General features: G+C 42.9%; 1 protein-coding gene across 8 annotated transcripts in view; it reads left to right on the top strand.

Moving 5' to 3' along the window:
• The window catches only part of USP34 (ubiquitin specific peptidase 34), a 1,084,964-nt gene that overhangs the window by 933,650 nt on the left and 127,006 nt on the right, over window positions 1–24,308 (top strand). For all 8 annotated transcript variants that reach the window (XM_033939082.1, XM_033939080.1, XM_033939079.1 and 5 more), the window contains 2 exons: window positions 4,416–4,496; window positions 16,267–16,352. In XM_033939082.1, coding sequence (XP_033794973.1) covers window positions 4,416–4,496; window positions 16,267–16,352 — 167 coding nt within the window. The remainder of the gene's footprint in view (window positions 1–4,415; window positions 4,497–16,266; window positions 16,353–24,308) is intronic.

Genomic DNA, 24,308 nt, shown 5'->3' with positions numbered 1-24,308 from the left:
TTGCTGAGCAAGATGAGTTCTATAGGATTGGGTGACACATTGACAAAATGGGTTGGGAACTGGCTTGGAGGTAGGCTTCAGAGGGTAGTGGTGAACAGCACCTCCTCCGAAATGACGGAGGTAATCAGTGGAGTGCCGCAGGGCTCGGTCCTGGGCCTGATCCTGTTCAACATCTTTATAAGAGACTTGGCAGAAGGGCTGCGAGGTAAAATAACATTATTCGCTGGTCTAGGTCCTGGCAACTCAGCTTCAATGCCAAAAAATGCAAAGTCATGCACCTGGGCAGCCAAATTCCATGCAAGACTTACACCCTTAATGGCGAGATCCTAACAAGAACTGAAGCAGAACGAGACTTAGGGGTGATCATCAGTGAGAACATGAAGACTGCCAATCAAGTGGAGCAAGCTTCATCCAAGGCAAGGCAAATCATAGGTTGCATACGCAGGAGTTTCGTCAGCTGTAAGCCTGAAGTCATTATGCCATTGTATAGATCCATGGTGAGGCCCCACCTGGAATACTGTGTGCAATTCTGGAGGCCGCATTACCATAAGGATGTGCTGAGACTGGAGTCGGTCCAGAGAATGGCCACCCGGATGGTCTTGGGACTCAAGGATCTCCCGTACGAGGAATGGCTGGATAAGTTGCAGCTGTACTCACTCGAGGAACGCAGAGAGAGGGGTGACATGATCAAGACATTCAAGTATCTCACGGGCCGCATCGAGGTGGAAGAAGATATCTTCTTTTTCAAGGGTCCCACGGCAACAAGGGGGCATCCGTGGAAAATCAGGGGCAGGAAACTGCACGGGGACACCAGGAAATTCTTTTTCACTGAAAGGGTGGTTGATCGCTGGAATAGTCTTCCACTTCAGGTTATTGAGACCAGTAGCGTGCCTGATTTTAAGGCCAAATGGGATAGACACGTGGGATCTATTCACAGAGAAAGGTAGGGGAGGGTCATTGGGGTGGGCAGACTAGATGGGCCGTGGCCCTTATCTGCTGTCTATTTCTATGTTTCTATGTGTTCATGTGATATGTTGCAGGTGTTTTCTCAGGGCTTCCAATGCTGATATAATGGCTATAGACATTCCTAGCCTCCCGACTCCAGTGCTACGCCTCCTGATGCACAGGCACAATGGTGTCGGGTCAGGGGATGAGCCGCTGCAGCTGGGGGTCATCTCAAAACATTTCTTCCTGTCTGGATGTACGTTACGTCCAACCAGTGGGTCTTGGACTTTATTTGGTGAGGTTACAAACTGGAATTTGCTCGACCACTGACAGATTGGTTAGTGGGCTCTGCTCAGATCGCCTGAACAAAGTGCTCAGGATTCTGACCACTGTTCAGCGGTTGCCATGCTGGATGTGTTTCTTTGGGTGAGGGCGCACATGCATCCTCTATAACATGCTTTGCTCTCTCACTGGATTCCGTACAGAGATGCCTTGCAGACCCGTCTAATTTGGGCTCTGGAAATTGAGTAAGTATAGCCTGGGGGCTTTTCCTGCATTTTCTCCGCTGGGTCGTTCCACTATACTTTGCCTCCTGGATCGTGATAATAACAGATGCCAGCCTTTGGGGCTAGGGAGCTCATTGCAATCATTGGCTTGTTCAGGGGTATTGGACACCATCTCAGTGACAGTGGTCATTCCACTGGTTGGAGCTCAAAGCCATTTGACTAGCTCTGTCGAGATTGCAGAAGAAGCTGGTGGACTAAGAGATCCGGGTCTTCTCCAATAGTACGACAAAAGTAGCTTCCGTCACTTGCCAGGGAGGAACCCAGAGCACTCATCTGGCTCAGCAAGCCCATCTTCTTTTTCATTGGATGGAGCGTCATGCCCTAGCGCTGCTGGCAACACAGGTGGCGGGAGAAGATGGTGTTCAAGCAGACTTTCTCTCACATAGCCTCTGGATCTAGGCGAGTGAGTGGGAAAGACTCCGCTTTGAGCTCAGGGCCACGTCAAGAAGCAAGTAAGCAGATCACTTTTTCATTTGACAATCCAAGGCTGGAAGCGAGGTGCTCGACACTTTGGTGCAGCCGTGTCCTCCGGAGATTCTCCAGTACATTTGTTCCTCCTTTGCTGATATTTGGCTGAGTCTTTCAGAGGATCACGGTTCTTCCAGGCCGCGTCATTCTGATGGCTTAATTCTGATGGCCTCGCAGAACATGGTATGCAGATTTGTTGCGCCTGTGCAGAGGTTGCAGCCTTCAACTGAGCATCCATCTGGACTTCTTCACATAGGGTCCGGTATCCATGGAGGATCCGAGTCCCTTTGCTCTTACGGCTTGGCTCTTGACCGCGCAGCCTTAGAGCAACAGAATATTCTGCCCTGGTTGTTGATACTCTTCTAAAGTCTACAAAGTTGTCTGCAGTGTCTGCTTACGCTACATGCATGGAAGGTCTTCCGCAATTGTTGTGCGCAATTCCAGGTGGACCTTATTCAGCTCCGATCTTGCTAATTCTTGCCTTTCTTCAGGCTAGTTTGGATACAGGCCTTATTGTGGATTCTCTTTGAGTCCATGTGGCCAGATTCTCCTGTTTCAGATCCTGGAAACGTCGGTCTTCCTTGGCTTCTAATGCTGATGTCGCTAGACTCTTGAAGGGAACTCTTCATGTCTGACTACAGGTTAAGCACCTTTTCTCTTTCTGGGACCTTAACCGGATATTGCCTAGCCTTGCTAAGGCATCTTTTGAGCTGCTTCGAGATGCTACTGTCTTGGACTTGACACTCATGACCGTTTTTCTGGTCGCCATTACATGGGCTCGTCGGGTGTTGGTATTGAGAGCTTGGTTTTGCGGGGACCCTGGTCTTATTTTTATAGAATAGAATCCAAACAAGCATCATCTTGGTACCAAAAACTAGGCTCCCCTTTATAGAATTGCTTTTTGTGTAACTAGCTTCTGGAAAACCAACAAGCTAATAAGCTGAACAGTGACTCTAAAGCAGTGGTTCCCAACCCTGTCCCAGAGGACAACCAGCCAGTCAGGTTTTCAGGATAGTCCTAATGAATATGCATGAGAAAGAATTGCATATATTGGAGGCAACAGGCATGCAGATCTGCCCCATGTATAATAATTAGTGTTATCCTGAAAACCTGACTGGCTGGTGGTTCTCCAGGACAGGGTTGGGAACCACTCACTGCTCTAAAGGAATCTGGTCTTGGACATATTTGGAGATTTTAATTTGATTAAAACCCAGAAGTACTCAGGCAAAGTATCCCTCTGAAAGAAATTAAAGAAAAAGTGAGCACCGGGATGATTTATAGTTCTTTCTTTGGACATACTCAAATTCTGCCTTTTGTTTTTCTCCTTAAACATCAATAAGGGGACACATTTAATGACTGAGCTGTAGAAGGTGTATACCTAGTGATATGATAGTGGTGCTGCCAAGTAGACAAACCAAAAAAAGACTAATGAACTCACTTGTTCCAAGGGTTGGGGAAAAAAAAAGTAAATTTTATTTTATTTCATATTGTTTCAAACAAGGGTACCCTTGACAAAGCTCTGGAGCAGGAAATGCTGATATCAAAGCAGCTGGCATTTCCCAGAAATCTGTTTCTGTCCATAGATGCTGTCCACAGCTATTATTCACTACTTCATCTGTTTCTGGTTGTGCTTTCCCTGCAAATAAATGAGTTGCCCATCTGATGTGTTTGTCTTACCCCACTTGTTCAAATTGTATATTATACTGATATTGTCACTTTACTAGTTATACTGTTACTATAAGTTGCTTCTGTCAAGCTATGTCTGTTGAACACAGACTTGGGTGACTCTCTTCATAAAGGCGGTTAATAAATCTTAAATAAAGTTTCCATTATCACTCTTAATTATACAGTACATTGCTTCACTAGTCATTAGGGAGTTATTATGGGTTTACAATGTTTGAAGATGCCTTTTTGTGCAAAAAAGGCTTTGTATTATTATTTCTGTTAGTATTTACACTCGTTCTAGAAAATAAATGACTCTATACCATAATTTTGAGGGATGAAGTGAATGCAGGATTTACAGTTTTGGGTGGATTCTATATTTAATGCTGATGGAAAAACGTGTAAGTCCGGTGCCCAAAGTTAGGCACAGATTGGCACAGTTCTATAACTCAGCAACTCATTTTTAGGAACACCCATGACACACTTGTGTCCCTCCCTTGGCCATGTCCCTTTTGGGTTGTGCATGGAAAAAAAATCAAATTATAGAAGTGTGTGCAAGGGAAATCTGTGTGCAACTTCAGTTAGCACCAAAAGTGGCCAATTGGTGCCCATTTCTTCGTTAAGCTGTATGTGGATCTTGGATTCATACGCAAATTCTGGCACCCAAATTTGAGCAATCTATATAAAATCTAGGGTTTTGTTTTTTCTCCACTTTGATGCTTCAAAAGACAATTAATTGAATTTATTAAATATTAGACCTTTTGTTTCTTGCAGTGGTTTTTGGACCGAATGGCTGATGATGACTGGTGGCCAATGCAGATTTTAATTAAGTGTCCTAATCAAATTGTGAGACAGGTAAGTGAAATGCAGTATATTTGGCACAAGAACAGCTTGTTTCAGAGGCTAAAGTATTTTAGTTTTGAATGTGGAATCTGAGTTTTAAACTTAATGCAGTTGAAATTTCCAGGTGTTTAAGGCTACAGTTTTTCTAAGTGCATGAGAGTATCAATTGTTTTTCTTTTTTATGAGTAGTTTTCTCTTGAATCTTAAGTTACCAAATCTGTTGGAATCTGCTTTGAATTCTACCTTCACACAGCCATAATTGCAACAGTCTTTGCCCAGGTCACCAAACCATAGCTCCTTCTTGAACCTAGTATACTTGCACTCTAGCCATATGATTTGCCATTTATTTGGGGACTGGGATGACTTTTCTGTGTACCCATACTAGGAAGTCAAAAGGAGTACAAGTCAGGAATCAAACCCAATAATCCATATGGTAATACAGTGCAAAAAATATGTTTAATTATTTATCCCTAAGTCGTGTACATTTAAAAACTCCTTGAACCCTAGGTTTTTGTAGGTCTTAAGCTGCATGTAGTAGCATGAGAATCGGGGTAAGAAATGAGACAGACAGGTTCAAGTAAACTGGACAAACTGCTTTAATTCAAATATTTATATTCACATTTTTTACTATTAGACAAGCAGATTACAATACAGTAAAAAAAATAAAAAATATCATAGTACCTAATGCATAGGAGATAACAAAACAAGCTACAGAACAATAAATACATGAAAGGTAATACATAGAGGAGGTCATTTTAGAAGGCTTGTGCAGCATTTATATGTGTAAATTCCCTACATGTGTACATAACAATTTTAGAAATCCGCTATTTAGATCCTCCACATACACAATTTGGAAGGCAGCAATCTGTGGTTATGATTTAAGCAGAGAAGTAAAATTTGCATGTGTTTCTAGACATAAGAATTTACACTTGCTCGGAGGCAGGCATAAGCATCAACTAATAGCTCATTCTTTAGCATCTCTCCAGACTGGTACAGTTCACTGATGGGTAATAACTCACCATGACCAGCAAATAGAGACTGAGACAAAACTTTGGCTGTACTAATAGTTGTGCTTCCCTCTAGTCTAACTAGTCTGTTCTCAGTCTCAGCAGGTGTGGTAAGCTATTCCAGTCTTCCCTGTAAATGGTTAGTGTAGGCCTTTTGGAAGTTGTTTAATGGCCTTCTTGTCCTTGTTTGGTGCTGGATTGAGCTTGGGGGACCCTTTCGGGGATCCATCCAACCTCGGGAGTGTCACACTCAATGGGTCACGAGTTGAGTCCCTCCCCCCATTTCCTCCACCTCCCCAAAATTTTTCTAGAGATGCCTCAGCTGTACACCTTGCCACTGATACTGGCAAGGCATATGGCTTAGAGAACCAGTGGAGTCTGTTCTGACAGAAAAAAAAAATCCTGAGGCAGTGCTGGTCTGCTGTTTCTAGTGCAATAGGTGAGACATTCTAGACAATAGGGTTATTTCCCACTACTCGCATGTTCTGCAGAAGAAATCCATTACAGGTTTTTCACTCTGCCTCTAGTGTACTTCAAAGGTTAGTTTAGCGCCCTCTAGCACTCTTTTCTTCTGCACACATGGCTGCAGCTGCAGCAGTTCTGCTGCTCTTCACATTTTATTATTTTAATTCGATGAAGTTTTATCCCTTTCGCGGGTATTTTTGTGTTTAAAATGGATTTCAGATTTCAGTCTCCTTTATTCAGAGTGTTTCTTGGAGACTGTTCAACCCTTCGGGGTTAGCAAGACTATGTCTATATGAATTAACTATTGGGGGAGAAGTTCTGACCTCCTTTGATGCCTCGGTTGGAGATTAACTGTTTAGTTGTTTGAGCAGAACAGTAGTTTAGCCTGTTGTTACAGGTGCCTTCACAGATGAATGTGTCTCTCTGTGCTTGGGTACTGACTGTTAGAGGGCGCTAAATTAGCCTGTGAAGTACTCTAGAGGCAGAGTGAAAAACATGTAATGGGTTTCTTCTGCAGACCATGCAAGTAGTGGGAAATAACCCTATGGTCTACAATGTCTCACCTATCTACTTGAAAAGATCTTACCAGGATAAGTACATAATCTTCTTTTATTGCTAAGTGGCACTTTTTTTTCCCCTTAGCTAGGTCGCGTATTGTGCAATGAGCACTTTTGAAGGGAAAAGGTGCCGGCCTGTGCTTTGCGATGTACCAGCCACCGCCAAGGGGAATCCTTGTCGGCTTCAGGTTCCAGCATCCAGGGAACCACTTCGCGAGTGCCTCGCATGCCGGCAGCTGACAGTGAGGAAGCCTGGGTTTCCCTCGCCACCCACACAGGGATTCCCCCAGCCACCAACAGTCAGGGAAATAATATAGTAATATAGTAAATGACGGCAGATAAAGACCTGAATGGTCCATCCAGTCTGCCCATAGGTTATACCCATTATTATTAGATTAACTTGTCTCTTCTTTGATATTTCTGGTATTGTCCTAGGTTCCAAATGCTGAAGTTGCTGTCCAAGCTCACTATAACCTATCCAACCATCCCATTGTTTCCCTTACCCCGATGCTGCTGGGGGACTCCCTTACCGCTGCTGTCGGCTTGTCTACTTTAGTGGCTTGAACAATTCAGGCTTCTCAGCTGCTACAGGCCTCGGGAGCATGTTTTTCAGCGAGCTTTGCTCCGATTTGGGTTGGAAGCACCTCAATTTTGGCTGCAGCCTCAGGTGACCTTACCCCTGATGCTGTTCCAGTGGGCAGAAACCCATCTACAAGCCTTCTCCACAGTAGAAAATGTTCAGGCTGACTTTCTCAACCGGCAGTCCCTGGACCCAAGGGAATGGTCTTTCTCCCAAAGGACATTTGACCTGATTGTGCATTGCTGGAGCAGTGCAATAATGGATTTGATGGCTTCAGCACTTCTTCAGTTGAAGGGAAGAACTGGGACGCTTAGGGTTGGACGCGTTGGTTCAACCCTGGCCCAGCAAGGGTCTACTTTGTTTTTCCTCCTTGGCCTATGGTGTGCTGGGTCATCCACAGGATTGCCACTCATCTAAGACTCGTGATTCTAGTTGCAGTATGTGGCCCTAGTTCATCTTCAAAGGGACAGGAGTCTCAAATCTTTTCTGAGGCTTTTAAGGTAGGGGCCAGTTCCCATGGGGAATCCAGGGCAGTTTGGTCTTAAGACATGGTTCTTGAGCACTCGGCTCTAGTCCGCAGGAGCTACTCAGACATAGTTATTGCCGCTCTGGGCTAAAAAGCCCTTCAACATGGCGGCCTGTGCTAAGACTTGGAAGTCCTTTCAACATTGGTGTGAAAGGGATCAGGTGGAGCTGCTGTTTTCGGGCTCCCATTTCAGTTATCCTTGCCTTTCTACAGGTCGGTCTGGAAAAAAGGGCTTTCAGTGGCTTCCCTCAAGGTACAAGTGGCAGGCCTCTCATACTTCCAGGTACAAGGAGGTAAAGTTTTGCTGGCAGCTCATCCAGATGGACTAGATTCTTAAGAGAAGCACTCTGAATGTGGCCTCCGGTCCATCAGCTCTTTCCATCTTGGAATCTTAACACCATTCTCAAAAGTCTCACTAAGGCTCCATATGAGCCACTGTAGGAAACATCCATCTTGGATCTTAAGGTGAAGATTGTGTTCCTGATGGTGATCATCTCAGCATGACGAATATCAGAATTGCAAGCTCTCTCCTACAAAGAGCCTTTCCTCATGATCATGGAAGCTGGCATAGGTCTCCGTACTGTTCATTCCTTTCTTCCAAAGGTTGTATCGGATTTCCACATCAACCAAGAGGTTTGCCTGCCTGTATTTCAACCTACAGTCTTGGGTAAGCAGGATGTTGTCAGCCCTAGCATTGCTAGCAATCAGCATTTTGTTTGCCCTAACCAATGTCAGCAAAGGCCATGATCTCATATACCATACTCTCTCATGACATCTTGGTACCTTTATGCCTGAACCTCCTGAGAAAGCTTCCTGCATCCCTTATGCACAGTTCATTCGCTCAACAACGGGTAAGATATAGCATCTTGGGTTTCCCCGCCCAGATAACTGTACAACCTAAGACAGAGGTTTGGACTCATAATGGGAAATGTTTATCTTCATAGCTTGGAGATTCTGCAGGACAGGGAATGTGAATGTTGGAGGTAAGCAAGGCATCTGTGAAGTGCAGACTGGCTGTTTAAGGGTACCGCAAGCTTGCCTTCATTTTAAAGAATAAAAATAAAAAAAGTATGGGAGAAGTCAGCCCTAGCATTGCTAGCAATCAGCATTTTGGTTGCCCTAACCAATGTCAGCAAAGGCCTATGGGAAATTATATCATTCTGACTCTGGAATGTTGATGTAGATAAACCTGTGCTCATGCACAGAATTCACATACAGAAAGCATCCAGGCAGACTGTTTCAAACAGCCCTAATTAAATCATGCTTAAAAGGTAACAAACGAACTTGCAGCTAAGAGGTGCGAAGAAGATGTGTTAATGTCTGATGCTTAGGATGTACAGCTTAGGATGTACAATGGATCCAGGTGCACCGATATTGTCAGAAGAATACTGGAAATTACATGTGACTCCAGTCTATTCTTCTCCAGTCTAGCACACCTCACTTCCCTTCCTGGTTAGTGAAACTAACTATTGTTTCAGACAGTTTACTAAGGATGGAGATGCTTAACTTCAATAGATTCTATATTTAGAATAAGATTCCAAGCTATAAAAGCCCCCTCGCAACATCACCCCTCCGCTTGCTCTATCTCGGGAACCCGAAGCTTAGACCAGTGTTTTTCAACCTTTTTACACCTATGGACCAGCAGAAATAAAAGAATTATTCTGTGGACCAGCATGGGTCCGTGGACTGGTGGTTGAAGAACACTGGGCTAAGTCATGGGCCAGACCCTGCCCATCTCTACCAAATCTCCACTTCAGACCCCGCTCCCATAATAGTACTAATTGTAACACTATTTTTGCCATTCATTTTTCACAGATACACAATATAATCTTATTAACAACACATAATGGTTAACCACAAAATTAAACTACACAAAGCACACTGACAACAGATGTAAATTCTCAAAATTGTCATAATTCAATCACTAAATTAAAAAATAAAATCATTCCCCCCTACCTTTGTTGTCTCCCTCCCTCCATGCTATGCCTTACCTTCTGGCCTGCTCCCGCCTGGCCATTTTATGCCGCCCCCAGTATTATCTTCAGGCCGGCTCCCTCTTCCTCACTGATGCAGTGCACACAGCTGCGGGCAGCAGCTCCTTGCATGCCCCGTGCCTCATCTGAAAGCCTTCCCTCTGACGTTACAACATCAGAGAGAAGGCTTCCGGTTCAAACACAGGAAGCACGTAGGAGTCACTGCCTGTGGCTTTGTATACTGAATCAGTGAGGAAGAGGGAGCTGGCTCGAAGATAACACCACATTGATCACACCGTGGACCAGCGGTTTAAGAACACTGTTTTGGGCCTGATGCACGTGCTAGCCCTGTGGACCAGCAGGAAATTTCTGTGGACCGGCACCGGTCCACGGACCGGTGGTTGAAGAACACTGGCTTAGACCATCACCCCCATCACCCTTTTCTCTCTCTGCTTCTCCCTGGAACTTCACGCTTCTCTCTGGACTCTGTAAGGCAGGGAAACTGGTTTGCTCCCTCCTTAATTGTAATGTTTAATTGTAATTTTTATGAAGATTGTTTTTCTGTAAGCCTATTTCTATAATATGTTCTTTATGCCATCACCTCTGGCTGTGCTTCTCATTTGAGTCTACTTCCTGGTGAATCTTCTGTGAAGGTATTGAACTCGGGCCCGCGGATGGTAAGGCCGCTTCAACCATAACCCCCTCCAACCTTACATTGTCGGGGCGCTACCATCCTTACATTTATGCTAGGGCTGACAGATGTGCAAAGAGTTTTACTACACTACCTAGAAAAGACCAATGAATTTTACCTTTCAGACTATCTGTTTGTTCTAACCATCCAAAGCCTCTATAACCAGATGGATTCACATGGCCATTTCGTTGGCATACAAGGCCTGTGGAAAGCAGCTGCTGGTTTCTCTTAAGGTGCACTCAATCAGGAGCGTCGCATCTTCATGAGTGGAGTCTTGGGCAGTTCCTCCTGCAGAGATTTATAGAACAGCTTTCTGGTCTACCTACCTTGATGAGGTTTTATAGAGTGGACATGGTGGCTCGAGAGGACTTTGCCTTTGGGTCCTTGGTCTTGTGGGCAGGCTCCTCTGTCCTGCCCTAGATGTCGGCCATTGCTTTGGCACATCACCTAACATACAGACGGACTCCTGTGTAGATATAACAGAATGAAAGATTAGGCTCTTACCTGGATAATCTTTTTTCTATTAATCTTCACAGGAGCCCGTACAGCCCACCCTCAGTATATCCAGTTTCACCTTCTTTCTGCCTCAAATATTTCTAGATTCCAGGCCTGGAGTTCTTCTTCTGTCAGCCAGATGACTAAGCATAAAGAAATCCTGTATAAGTAAGTGAATTGCTTAGTCTCTGGCTCCTTTGATGTTAATGCTTGTTGCACACAAGTTGGTTCACACTTATGTTATAAATTCCTGTTGAAAATTTATTTTTCTGAGTTGCACAGCAGAACAGAAATGTATGATGCCTACGGGGAAGTTCCCCGCACCTCTCCTTTGTATTCTGTTCCAGTGGAGATTGATTACTTTTGCTTTGGAACAAACTAGAGAATGACATGGTGCCCGCCAGAACAGGGAGGGAAAAAACTGGTTGCCGTGGGTAGGAGGACAAGGCCATTCACCATCCAGTTAAGTATCTTGCATGCGTTGCCTCACTGCTCACCCCTCACAGTCAGCAGCCCTCGCGATCGTGCAGTCCAGCAGCCCTCTCCCTCCCAATCACCGCTGTCCAGGCATTTCTTCCCCTTGTCAGGGCATCTCCCTTCCCTTCACTTTCACTGGCAATTTTCAGTTTTCGCTTTCTGAGCAGCCTGAGCCTTTTCACAAGTCACAGGTGGCTGCCCTGAAATTTCTCATCTGACGCAACTTCCTGTTTCCGCCTGGGCGGCTCGCATCAGAGAACTTGTTTCAGGGCAGCCACATGCACGATTTGTGAAAAGGCTTGGGCTGCTCGGAGAGAGGCCAACTGAAAATCGCCAGCGAAGGTAAGGGGAAGGAAGGGAGATGCCTCGACGAGGGGAAGAGATGGCCAGACCTCAGCAATCAGGAGAGGGCTGCTAGACTGCACAAAGGGCGCTGAAGGGAAGTGGGGAGAGAGGGAAAGGGAGAGAGGAACAGACGTTGCATGGAAATGGAGAGAAGGAGGCACAGTGGATGGAAGTAGGGAGGGGAGATAGTGAAACAGACGCTGAAGGGAAGTGGAGAGGAGAGAGAGTGGAACACATACTGGATGTATGGAGGAGATAAAGAAAAAAGGGCACATGCTGGATTGGGGAGACAGATACCAGATCTGAGGGGATGAAAGGAGGAGAGAAATGCTTAAAAAAAAAACACCTGGGAGAGGAAGTGAGAGATGGAAGGGAAGAAGACAGAGATGCCAGACCATGGTTGCCAGACCAATGGGGGGGGAGGAGAGATGGAAGGGAGAGGAGGTCAGTTTCTGGTAGAGGCATAGAAATAGAGCAGATGTCATATGGAAGAGGCAGAGAGAAGGCAGACAGAGGATGGAAAGAAGAGAATGATGAGAAGATGTGGAAAGCAGAAACCAGACAACAAAGATAGAAAAAAACTATTCTATTTCTTTTCTTTGCTTTAGGATAAAGTAGTATTGTTGCTGTGTTGATAAACGTTTGTAAACAAAGCCCTGCCAGTGGCAAATCTCTTCCTCTAGTTCAGCAGCCAGTACTCTGATTTATAAAATGACAATTATACAGCATATTGTTTCTTTTTATACTTTACTGTAATAAAATAAGTTCAGTATAAAACTATTCAAGGCTTGTGCGGATGGGATCAGATGGTTTGCAGGGAAGGACAGAGACAGGGACTGAGCTTTCGGGGATGGGGCAGAGAATGGGACCAAGCTTAGGGGACAGGGACCAAGTTCACGGGACAGAGACAGGAACAGATTTTTTTCCCGTTTTATTCTGTACCAACTGAAGGAGGCACTACACTTCACTAGGAATGAGGGAGGTGCTGAAAACTGTGATTGACACACTTCTGCAAAGCCGGTTCATGGTAATGGACTGTTCATCTAATGTACAGACTCCTGTAAAGATTAACAGAAAAAGATTATCCAGGTGGGAACCTAATATTTCAGTTTTCACACTCAGCAATGATACATTGATAAAAATACATTTTATGTCAAATCTGTTTTATTGAAAAATAACAATAAATCAGTAAAGAAGGGGGGTGCCTGGGGGGACGGGGGGATCTTTTGTAACCCAGGAGGACATCAGAGTCCAGTCCTCTTGGGGGGGTCATCTTTCTTGTAAAACGTAAACACTTATTGCCTGTCGTTTTGCCTTTATTTGTTTGTTTGGTTCTTTATTGTTAATAAAAAACAGATTTAAACATAAATCAGTACAGAAATAACACTAGTGTCCAATATGCTTATTATAACAAATGGGGTTTGATTCCTCAAAACCTCTGTAATACAGTATTACAACCACAAAAGAATAGGAAAACATTATCCTGTCATCAAATGATAAAAAGACATTTTTTGTAAACAATCTAACAGTATTTTATTAAATGAACCTTCAGAATCTGTACTTTATTGTGAGAAACAACAGAAATTTAACATACTTCGCTAATGCTGTAGCTAAACACATACACTTTGATATAGTCATCTACCAATGGTGTTCCAAACACTGAAGCATTCAATATGTAATGTAATGTAATGTAATTTATTTCTTATATACCGCTACATCCGTTAGGTTCTAAGCGGTTTACAGAAAATATACATTAAGATTAGAAATAAGAAAGGTACTTGAAAAATTCCCTTATAAAAATATCTTCTTGAGATAGTCTGGCAAAGCCTTCAGTGCTGTTCAACTCCTTGCATCAAGGCCTCATGCTGTATTTGCCATGGGCAAAGTCAGTTATCAGTTTAACACCTCACTTGGCTGTGTCAACCACCTTCACTGTGACAACACAAAAAAACATAAAAGTTATAGTTATAATGCCAAGCAGTTTGTTCCATTAATCAAAAATAATAGCAAATTTTAAGAAAAATAGAGCTTTATATAAGCAGTGGCTTTGAGGGACACCAGAATGGGCTTTAAAAAAAATTTTTAAATTATTTTCTGATCAAGCACAATCAAATTCTTGGGAAAATCTTAAATTTGCACAGTTTTTTTTTCTGGACAACCCTAATACAATAGAATCCCGGTTAACTAGTACTCAATCAATTGGCACTATCACCCAACTGTCAAAAATAAAAATTGTCCTTTCTCCAGCCCCTGAAGCCTGATTGGACAACCCCTGCCATCCCTCCTGCCCTGAATCAGTAGTGGCAGTGCTGTAAACAGACTGCTCATGGTCAGCTCTGGCAGGGCCTTTGTTCTGCTGTGTCACTTCCAATGCAGCAGAGGAAAGGTCCTGCTGGGGTTGGCTGCGAGCAACCTGTTTACAGTACTGCTTCTGCTGACCAGCTGCTGCTTCTGCTTTGGAAGAGTTGCATGTAAGTGAGGAGGGTCCAGTTGGCCAGACCCACGTGGAGGGAGGGATATGGATGCTGGACCTGCAGGGTAAAGGGAGGGGAGATGGATGGATGCTAGACCCATAAAGGGGGGAGATCGAAAGTGACCCAGACCAGAAAGGAGGGTGGGAAGGGAAGAACAGATGCTGGACCTACAAGTGGGGTTGGGGAGGATGATAGTGAGAGGAAGAGAGAATGGCTCAGACCAGAAACGTAAGGAGGGAAGGGAAGGGAGACAAAACTATTTTATAGTAACTCTCAAGCAACCAGAAACTACCAATCCCCATGGTGCCAGATAACTGAGTCTACTGTACTCTACAAAGGAAAGTAGGTATCTACTTCTCTTTATAGAATACTAGTGTAATGCACTTAAGCACGAACACTTACACCAGCCATAGAGTTGGTGTAGATGTGTGCACCAAAGGCATAGTTCCTATTAAACGCTGTACAAAATTTTTTGTTAGACACATTGCATCTTTGATGAAAAAATTGCAGGTTATAAGACCTGTATAGTATAATATAGTATAATTCTGGAGAAACACAGGTAACTTATAGCATTTTACAAATTACATGCCATCTATGTATATTCAGAATCGCTGCTTATCTAAACATTGGCGCTGAATATACATGCAATTTTTAAAATGCCATAGCTAATCTAAGCTGCTCCCTCAGAAACAAAGGTCATTGATAGAACAGGGTAGGGAAGCATATTGTCCCTGCCTGTGCTTTATCTCTTTTGTGAATAAATTGAGAATTTCATTTTCTAGTGCTGTCAATCTGGTACCTGTGATGAGCATCTGGTAGCTAGCGGTAAAGAAAAAATAAATAGTAGTAGCACCACCACATGTACTGCAAAAATAACAGAAGGACATATTTAGACTTGGAAGTAAATATGAGTACATTGTAACATTATAATGGTTGCATTTGCAAATTCCTTTTGTGCATCAAAAGCAGATCCTATTAAAATAATATGAAAACGACAAAAAGCTGAAGAAAGTTGCCAAATATACAGGAACTGTGGGGACAGTTCTGTAACTGGGCACCTTTATTTAGGTACCCTGAGACCACGTAATATAAGCCTATTCCATTATATAATATTAGTATAACCTTATTTCAGTGCACCTAACATTTAGGCTCCTACCATTACATCAGCCCTTGAGCTGGTGTAAATGTGGGCCCCTAATTGTAACAGGGATACATGTAACTTTATAGTATTCTGTAAGTTACTTGCCTAAGTGGAAACCAGTGGTGTGTTGGTAAACTTTTAACAACAGGCTCTCTCTCTCTGGATGTTCCGAGCCCTGCAATTTTGTGAGGAGCCCCACCAGTCAAATAAATGGACTGCTGCCACTCCCCACTGCTTGTTTCCAGCTCTGAGCAGCATGCCAGAAAGGCTGCAGGAACTGTCACTGAGGCAGCCACAGGGCGATGATTCAGAGCTGCATCACTAGCATTTCAAGGCCTGACCTTTGCATGGCCTTGAGCATTTGTTCATGCTCAAGCCCAGCCAGCTCCTGCCCCCATCAAACTTCCTGTTTTGAAGAGTATGGAAGCTGGCCAGTCTTAAGCATGCATAGATGCTCAAGGCCCTGCACCAAGCTGGCCATACAAATGCTAGTGATGCAGCTCCTGGAGGCGCCACCCTGTAGGAGTGAGGTGAAACCAAATTTGTCATGGGGATGAAGGGGTAGCCTATGGCTGGCTCTGCCAGACCCAGAAACAGGTAGTTACATCAGAACTTTATATAACTTCCTGTTTCTAGGTCCAGAAGTGCCATCCTGCTGCCTGCTGTTGATGTCAGCATTAATCACAATTAAATATTTTAGCGGTCATCAAAAATGTTAATGCGATAATTACATTAAATCTGCAACCCTAGTAAAAGGGAGTTCAGGAGGGGTCTAAGCCCAACTTTTCGGAGCCAGTTGTTGAAGTAGTCATAGGGGTCTACTTTAACAACCGGCTCCCAAAATTCTTAAAAACATTACAAATGGCTCTCGTGAACTGATGCAAGCTGCCTCCAGCACCACACTGGTAGAAGCCCTGTCTATGGTTCACCCTTGTGTATGCCTCCTGTGTCAATACACTCTCTGTTGGTTAAGTGAGTATTTGTAGAATAACACTTAGGTACCCTGCAATTTGGTTAAACCAGTTGCTTCTTTACATTTACCACTTTGCAGATGTTCCAGCGCCTGTGCATTCATGTGATTCAGAGACTGCGGCCAGTCCATGCACATCTCTATCTGCAGCCAGGGATGGAAGATAGGTAAATAATATACACCTAGTAGAATTTCATAGTTGTATTTTGTATATTCTTTATTTATAATATTTACATCCTGCTTTCAAAAATGTAACTCTTCCTCCCCCTCTGGTTATTCTAGTCCTCAAAATTTTTCTCTTCATTTTGCCTCTTCCCTCCACTGGAGTTCCTTTCTACCCTAACTCTTGTTAACCATGTTGAGCTTTCTACCCTAACTCTTGTTAACCATGTCGAGCTTTACAAATGTAGAGATGATGCGGTATACAAACCTAAGGTTTAGAGTAGATTAGTAGGTAACAAAAAACATATACAATATAATCAACATAAAACAATATTGTAAATCTCAAACAAAATGTCACGCAAAGAACCTCATCCTCTGTCTATTTATGTTATGTCAGAGCCTTCATTGTTAGATAGAGGAAGTTGTATAGTGCTGAGTACACTCAGCACGGATGTAGTAACATAGATCATCTCTGAATAATTTTTTTTGCATCTAAGATATGTGAGAACATGTGCATTGATGTAAGTAAAAATATTAATGGCAGTCAACCAAATTGAAGTTTAGTCTTATACTTACAGGAAAACGAGGCACTTAGAGAATTCTAGAGAAGGAAAGAGGCTTTGGGAATTGAAAAGAACTACTGCCTATTTGAATTTAATTGTGAAAATAAGAAGCTGTACCTGATTTATTTGCAAAGTTGTAAAAGTTTCCAAACAATTCTTAGAAAATACAGCAGATATATATTCTGACTTTAGATGTGACTTATTGAGCTTTGTTAATAACCATTGCTTCTGTTTAGAATCTCGTGGTATGCACATAAAAATGTCTGTAGTAGAGATTGTATATGGGGTATGTTTTGTACTATAGGGTCCATAAAAATGAGTCTTAAGACTAATATAAGGGGGGATACAATAAGGGAGGCTGCAAGTTTAATGTAGAAGATTCTTGGAGATATATATATATTTTAGTTCAATCCGTTTTATTGAATTTTCAAAGAAATATACAAAACGGCCATTGAATTATAAAATAGTTAATGGAAGTATACACCTAGGCTGTAGAACAGACCAATAAAGAGTGATAATGCAAAATCATGTAGCAATACAAAAACATGCAGTAATGCTAACAGAAATAGCAGAAGTGATCCATATATTATAAAGAGAATACAGTCATACAGTCAGAATCCATCCACCAAAGAGTCCTCCGAAGGAGGTGTAGGAAAATCACAATACAGTGGTGCCTCGCATAACGAACGCCTCACACAACGAACGCTGCACACAACGAACTTCATGTCTTGATTCACACAACGAACTTCGTTTCACACAACGAACTTCACACAACGAACTTCATTTCACACAACGAACTTCGTTTCACACAACGAAGTCGCCCGAGCTGCCGATGTATTGCATCCTTCCGCGCAGGCAGTCGTTAGTCACTGCGCTTAACTGCCCTCTCTCACAGCCCTTCGCCTGGCTCCCTGTGCAGTGGCGGACCGTCGGCTCGCCTCCTTTTATGGAGGGGCCCGGCGCCTACTGCTGATGCGTTGGGGGGGGGCGGAGCTACTCTCGCCGCTTCCCCAATGCTAGAAAAAAAAAAAAAAGAAAAGTTAAGTCCCAGTTTTTGCTGCTGAGACTCTGCCCTCTCTCACTGTATACAGTCGTCCTTTTAAGATAAACTCAATATTTTTTATATATCATGGCTTCTAAAAAAAGCAGGAAGGTGATTTCTGTTGAAATGAAACGGGAAATAATTAGAAGGAGTGAATGTGGGGTAAAACAGTGTGACTTCGTCAAAGAGTTTGGCCTCAGCAAGACCACCATTTTCACCATTTTGACAAATTTATCTTTTTTTATGTCATCTTAGCATATTTTATGCTGCAGAACGAATTATTTTTTTTAACATGTATTGTTATGGGAAAACGCGTTTCACATAACGAACTTTTCGCATAACAAACTTGCTCCTGGAACGAATTAAGTTCGTTGTGTGAGGCACCACTGTATCTAAGAAGGGCATCCAAAGTACAATAATATCTGAGAAGGGAGCCAGCACGAATAGCCAAATATGGCGTTCATATGTAGCAATAAGACATACATAGTGCCACCAGTGACAGACTGTGGTTTGCAAAGTATTTTTCCAGTGTTACAACACAACTTTAATCGCTACAGTAAGCAATATTTGGAGTGCTGAGAGAAAATTTAAAGGAACCGAGGCAGATCGCATTATAATCTGTTGGAACGAAATTGGCGAATGTTATACCAAAATTTGAGCAATCACATCCCAGACAGTAGTCCAATACTGTGATACACAGGAACAATCATGTACCATATGTTGGAAAGTGTCTGGACACTGCTTACAAGACCAACAAACCAAAGAATTAGTCTCTTTGCAAATGGCCCTATGCCTTAAATAATGCATAGATTGCAAGATAGGCCTATTGTTGAGCAGTGAGTTGTATGCCCAAGTCTTTCATTGTGTAGGGAGAGTAGAGCGAGAAGAGCGTGAAAGAAAAATTTATAAAGTAGGGAGGCCATATGAGGGATCTGCACCCCCAACCTCAAAATGGAGACAACAGTTGATCGTTCATCTTCAGGTAAAGAGGAAAAAGAAAACAAAGTAGCATGAACACAGGTGCGAAGTTGAAGATATTGAAAGAAATGGGTATGAGGGAGTCCAAATCAAGAATGAAGCGAACTAAAGGATTGCAAGAATGATCCGGCAGAGTCCAAAATATCCCCTACAGTAGAGATCCCTTTAATAGCCCAAGATTTCCAAAAAAGGGGAAGATGATCAAAGTGAAATATTTATTAACATAGAAGATGACAGCAGAAAAGGGCTACAGCCCATCAAGTCTGCCCACTCTGCTTACCCACCCCCTGTCTATTACCCCATAAAGGGAGTGAGCTGGTAGTAGCTATATGATAATCCACTAATACATCGAGATACTGTAATGTCTGACAAGTAGAAGCCAGAATGGTACTGAGATAGAAAAGGTTGTTGAAGGGGCCCCTAACAAACTTGCAAAAGAGAAGGTTACCATCAGCCCAGATTCGATATGAAGCCAAATTGGTACTTGAGCTGGTAGAGAGTCTTGGAACCACCAACAAGCACTACGAAGAAGGATCGTGTGAGAATATAGAGAAAAATCTGTGAATCCCCCCCCCCCCCCAATTGAATGGCCTTTCTTAAGAGTCCGCAAATAAATTCTCAGAGGTTTGTTGTGCCACAAAAATTTACTAAGGAAGGAATCAATCTCCTTAAAGGATAAAGGGAGCAATATCGGAGGCATTTGTATGTAAAATAAAATTTGAGGGGTATTAACCATCTTTATAGTTTCAAGGCGTCCCTACCAGGTGAGCCACAAGGGCGTCCATTTACTAGACAAATTATGTAGATGTGAAAAGATATGCTTAATATTCAGCTCTAACGTGTCATCCCACATACAACAGAACCTAATACCAAGATATTTGATGGCCGTGGGATTCCAAGAGACACCAAATGGGGTTAGCATATCTTTATTAGTACAATAAAGATTTAGGGGCATGACCTCAGTTGTGTCCCAGTTTATAGAATATCCTGATAATTGACCCAAAGGACTGAAGGAGTCATAATACCACTGGGACAGTCTGTGCAGGATGACACGTACAATAAAATATGATCGGCAAAGGCGGATACTTTAATCTCCTGAGACTTAATAGAAATACCATGGAAAGAAGCAGTAGATTGCAAAGTAAGAAGGGGTTCCAAGTCCAAGTTGAAAGTAATGGGGAAAGGGGACAGCCTTGGCAAGTGCCTCTGGACAAAGGGAAAGATGAGGAAATAAACCATCAATTACTATCGCCAAGGGACGAAAATAAAGCATTTTTACCATATTAATAAATGTCTCTCCCAACTGAAACTACTGTAGATTTTCAAACAGAAATTTCCATTCTACAAAATCAAAAGCCTTTTCGGCATCTAAAGCCATCACACATATGGGTACTTTGGCCCTGTTAGCAATATGTTGGACTTGGCTGAAAGCGTGCATATTTTTTTTTATTATTTATAAATTTATTGATTTGTTACAACATATAACAACTTTAGGCATTAAACAAATTCAAAGAAAATACATCAGACTAAAAGAAAATATAATATCAAGTCCACATTATTATGGGGACTGATTGACCTATAGGAGTCACCAGGAAAACAAGAACAAACAGTATACCAAATCTTCTAAGTCAGGCAGATAAACATTCTGTTTCATTCAATCTCAACCTCTGCATTAGTTACAGGCAATATATCTAATTTAGGTTTATCTTGAAGAAAAATTTCTAAATGGGCTGGATCAACAAAAATATATCTAGTATTCTGATATGTCACTAAACACTTACATGGGAACTTAAGAAAAAATAATGCTCCCACAACCAAGACTTGAGTCTTGAGTTGCAGGAACTGTTTTCTCCTGTATTGCATCTGTTTAGAGACATCTGGAAAGACATTTATTTGTTGACCACAAAACAAGGCATTTTTATTTATAAAATATAATTTAAGGATGGCTTGTTTTTCTATTTCAGTCCTAAAGGTGATCAATAATGTTGCTCTTTTGGCTATAAAATCTTTCGATGATTCCAGGAATTGAGAAATATTTAAAATATCAGGTGACACTAATTGTTCTTTTCCCCCCTCTTCTGAAATCATTTTGGAACCACTAGGTATATAGTAAAGGTTATCAGGAAAAAAAGTTTCTAATTAAACATAACAAAGCATATCTTTCAAATAGTAAACTAAACTAAACTAAATCTTGGGTTTATATACCGCAACATCTCCACAGGTGGAGCTCGACACGGTTTACATGGTTAGGGAAGGAACGGAACTCCAATAGATTTATAGAAGTAGGTAAGAAGAGAGGTTAGGTGTGATAATACTAGGGAGGGGATGAGGTTACGTTTTGGAGAAGAGCCAGGTCTTCAGAAGCTTACGGAATGGTAGAAGGGGGCTCAAGTTGCGGAGAGGGGAAGGGAAACTATTCCATAACTGAGCGATTCTGAAGTGGAGGGAGGAACCGAGTTTACCAACGAGGGAGATACCTTTTAAGGAGGGGAGGGATAATTTTAGTTTTTGCGTGGATCTAGTGAAGAATGGATTTGAGGAATTCCAGGATAGAGGAATAAGAGGTGGAAGGATGCCGTGGAGGATCTTGAAGGTTAAGCAGGCACATTTAAAGTGGACCCTGGAGATGACAGGAAGCCAGTGGAGCTTGGACAGGAGCGGAGAGACATGGTCAAATTTACTTTTTGAGAAGATAAGTTTGGCCGCTGTGTTCTGGATTAGTTGGAGTCTGTGGAGGCTTTTCTTTGTTAAGCTAAGGTAAATGGAATTGCAATAATCCAATCTGGAGAGGATGATGGACTGTACGAGTACGGCAAAGTGTTTTTGGTGGAAGCAGGACCTCACTTTCCTCAGCATGTGAAGGCTGTAAAAGCATTTTTTTATCAGGGAATTGAGGTAGTCGTTGAAGGATAGCGAGGAATCTATGGTGATGCCCAGGACTTTGCTAGAGAACTCCAGTTGTAGAGAGGAGCCTGTGGGCAGTGGGATGGAAGTGGGTAGATGATCAAGTTTAGGGCCAAGCCAAAGTAGTTTGGTTTTGGACTCGTTCAGTTTCATTTGTACAGCGAGGGCCCAGGATTGAAGGTTGGTTATGCATGAAGAGATGTTTGCTGCGAGATTGGTGAGGTTTGCGTCGGTCTCGAGGAGGACCAGGATATCGTCTGCGTAAGTGTAGAGTGTTTCTAGGGGGGAAAGTTGGAGGAGGTTCAGGGAGGACATATAAATGTTGAAGAGGATAGGAGATAGGGGGGAGCCTTGTGGGACTCCACATGTCGGTTTCCACGGGGAGGATGAGGTACCAATACATTTTTAGTAATTCCAAAGGAGAAAGATAATGAGATATAGGAAAATTCAGAAATCTGAGGTTCTTAGATCTTATAGCATTTTCCATTTTTTCCATCTGTAAGTGTAATAAAGTGTTATCCTTCACATGAGAAACAGCATAGGATTGCATTACAGAAACAGATGTTTCCACTTTATTCAATTTCTTTTCCATTACAGCCAATTGAGAATCATGCTCAGCCACCTTATTTGTTATTTCAGATGAAAATTGACAAAGCTTTACCACTGTGCCCTGTAATGAGTTCTCAATTCTGTTCACTACTGTCCAGACATCTTGAAGCGTAACAGTTTTATCACCCAACTTGGGCCTAGAAATAGGTCCTGTGGGCATTAAAAAAGTAGACACAGAAAGAAATTGTTTTCCCTTGAGAAACTTTTTGGGTCCAGCTCAAAAGATTGTGGGGAAGGTGAATCCGAACCTAATATGGAAACGGAAACATCTTTCTCCAATAAAAATAAAACAGGTTGAGGTGGAGGCGTGGGATCACCAGATGAGAGAGAGGCAGATTGGGATTGTAATTGAATCTTACCTTCAAAAGGTGTTGAAGTTACTGGGCATAAGTGGCGATCCATTGGACCAGTTTTATATTAGAAGAAGAAATGATTTTAGCCTTCCGTTTGCCCTTAATTTTCTCCCAACTGCTCCTCGCTCCTTCTGTCTCCAAAGGGGCTTAAAAGGGGCACGTCTTGCCCCTTCGGCCACGTGGCTCACATGTGTTAAATGGAGAGAGGACCTCCCCTTCTGGTCAGCAAATGCTGGGTAGTGGCTGCAGGGGTACCTGACTGTAGAGTAGAAATGCCGACAGGGCTCAGCCAGCCCTCAGATCTCCGCGGCTCACAACTGTTAAATCTTCAGGAGAGAGGACCTCCCCTCCTGGTCGGCAAATGCCGGGTAGTGGCTGCAGGGGTTCCTGACTGTAGAGTAGAAACGCCGACAGGGCTCAGTCAGCCCCTGAAAGCGCGTGTATTATCTAAAGCCATTCTACCTCTAACAAAACCACTTTGAGAGGTGTTAATGAGAGTAGGCATAAGAAGGGCTAGGCGATCGGCTAACAGTTTTGAATAGATTTTGTAGTCATAATTTTTCAAGGAAATAGATCTTCATAAAAGCAAAAGACAAGAGGATCATGTGATGCAATGCTCAGGAGAGGACTGTGATTGTGTCTCTCTTGCCGCCTTCCTAAAACCTTTGACTGTAAACATTTCTGAGCGCTTTCTTTTGGTCAAAAAAATCCACAATAAATACAACCTCCCTGGTTGACACATTTGGAGCACTTCTTACTCCTGCCTCATGGCTGCCAAAAGCACAAGAAATGATTGAGATCGCACCTGCGGGACCAAGGAGAAAATGGCGGTGCCCTCAAGCCCCACAAATTCAATGATAAGTTCAGCTTGGATTGCTGAAATTACAATGGAGGTGACGGCAGCATTAGAGAATGTCTTGGAGAAATGTTTACTCCCAATCGATACCAAGCTAATACAGCTACAGAATAAATTGGCTGACGTGAGTCAGGCATTGGTTACCTTCCAGCAAAGGTTAAGTACCACAGAGGACTGGGCGAGCGTGGGGGAGACCATGCAACAAAGTACCCAACAGCGCTTTGCAGCCTTGAAGGAGCAGCTTGAAGACCTGGAGAATAACACCCTGCAGAATAATCTCAGGTTCGTCAGGTTCCCTGAAGCCTTGCCAGAAGCTGATTTACATCTGTTTATGGAACGCTGGCTTGCTGAGCATTTACGGTACAGGTCCCAGAGTCTGCGGGCCCCTTGAGGCTCAAACAGGCCCACAGACTGGGATTATCCTCAGGTTCCTGAACTATACGTATAAAAATATAATATTTTTGAGGAGCATTTCGAGGAGCACACTGGTGAAGTATGAAAACTGCTGGATCCTGTGCTTTCAGGACTAATCTCAGAAAGTGGTGACCCAGAGATGAGCTTTTGCACCTGTCTGTTCCCGTTTGTTTGCCCACAAGATTCGATTTGCGATATTATATCCAACCCGCTTGAAGATTACTCAGCAGAGTTCCACCACT

This window comes from Geotrypetes seraphini, chromosome 3, assembly GCF_902459505.1.
Source record: "Geotrypetes seraphini chromosome 3, aGeoSer1.1, whole genome shotgun sequence".
Taxonomy (NCBI): Eukaryota; Metazoa; Chordata; class Amphibia; order Gymnophiona; family Dermophiidae; genus Geotrypetes; species Geotrypetes seraphini.
This window is presented reverse-complemented; position numbering and strand designations above follow the sequence as displayed.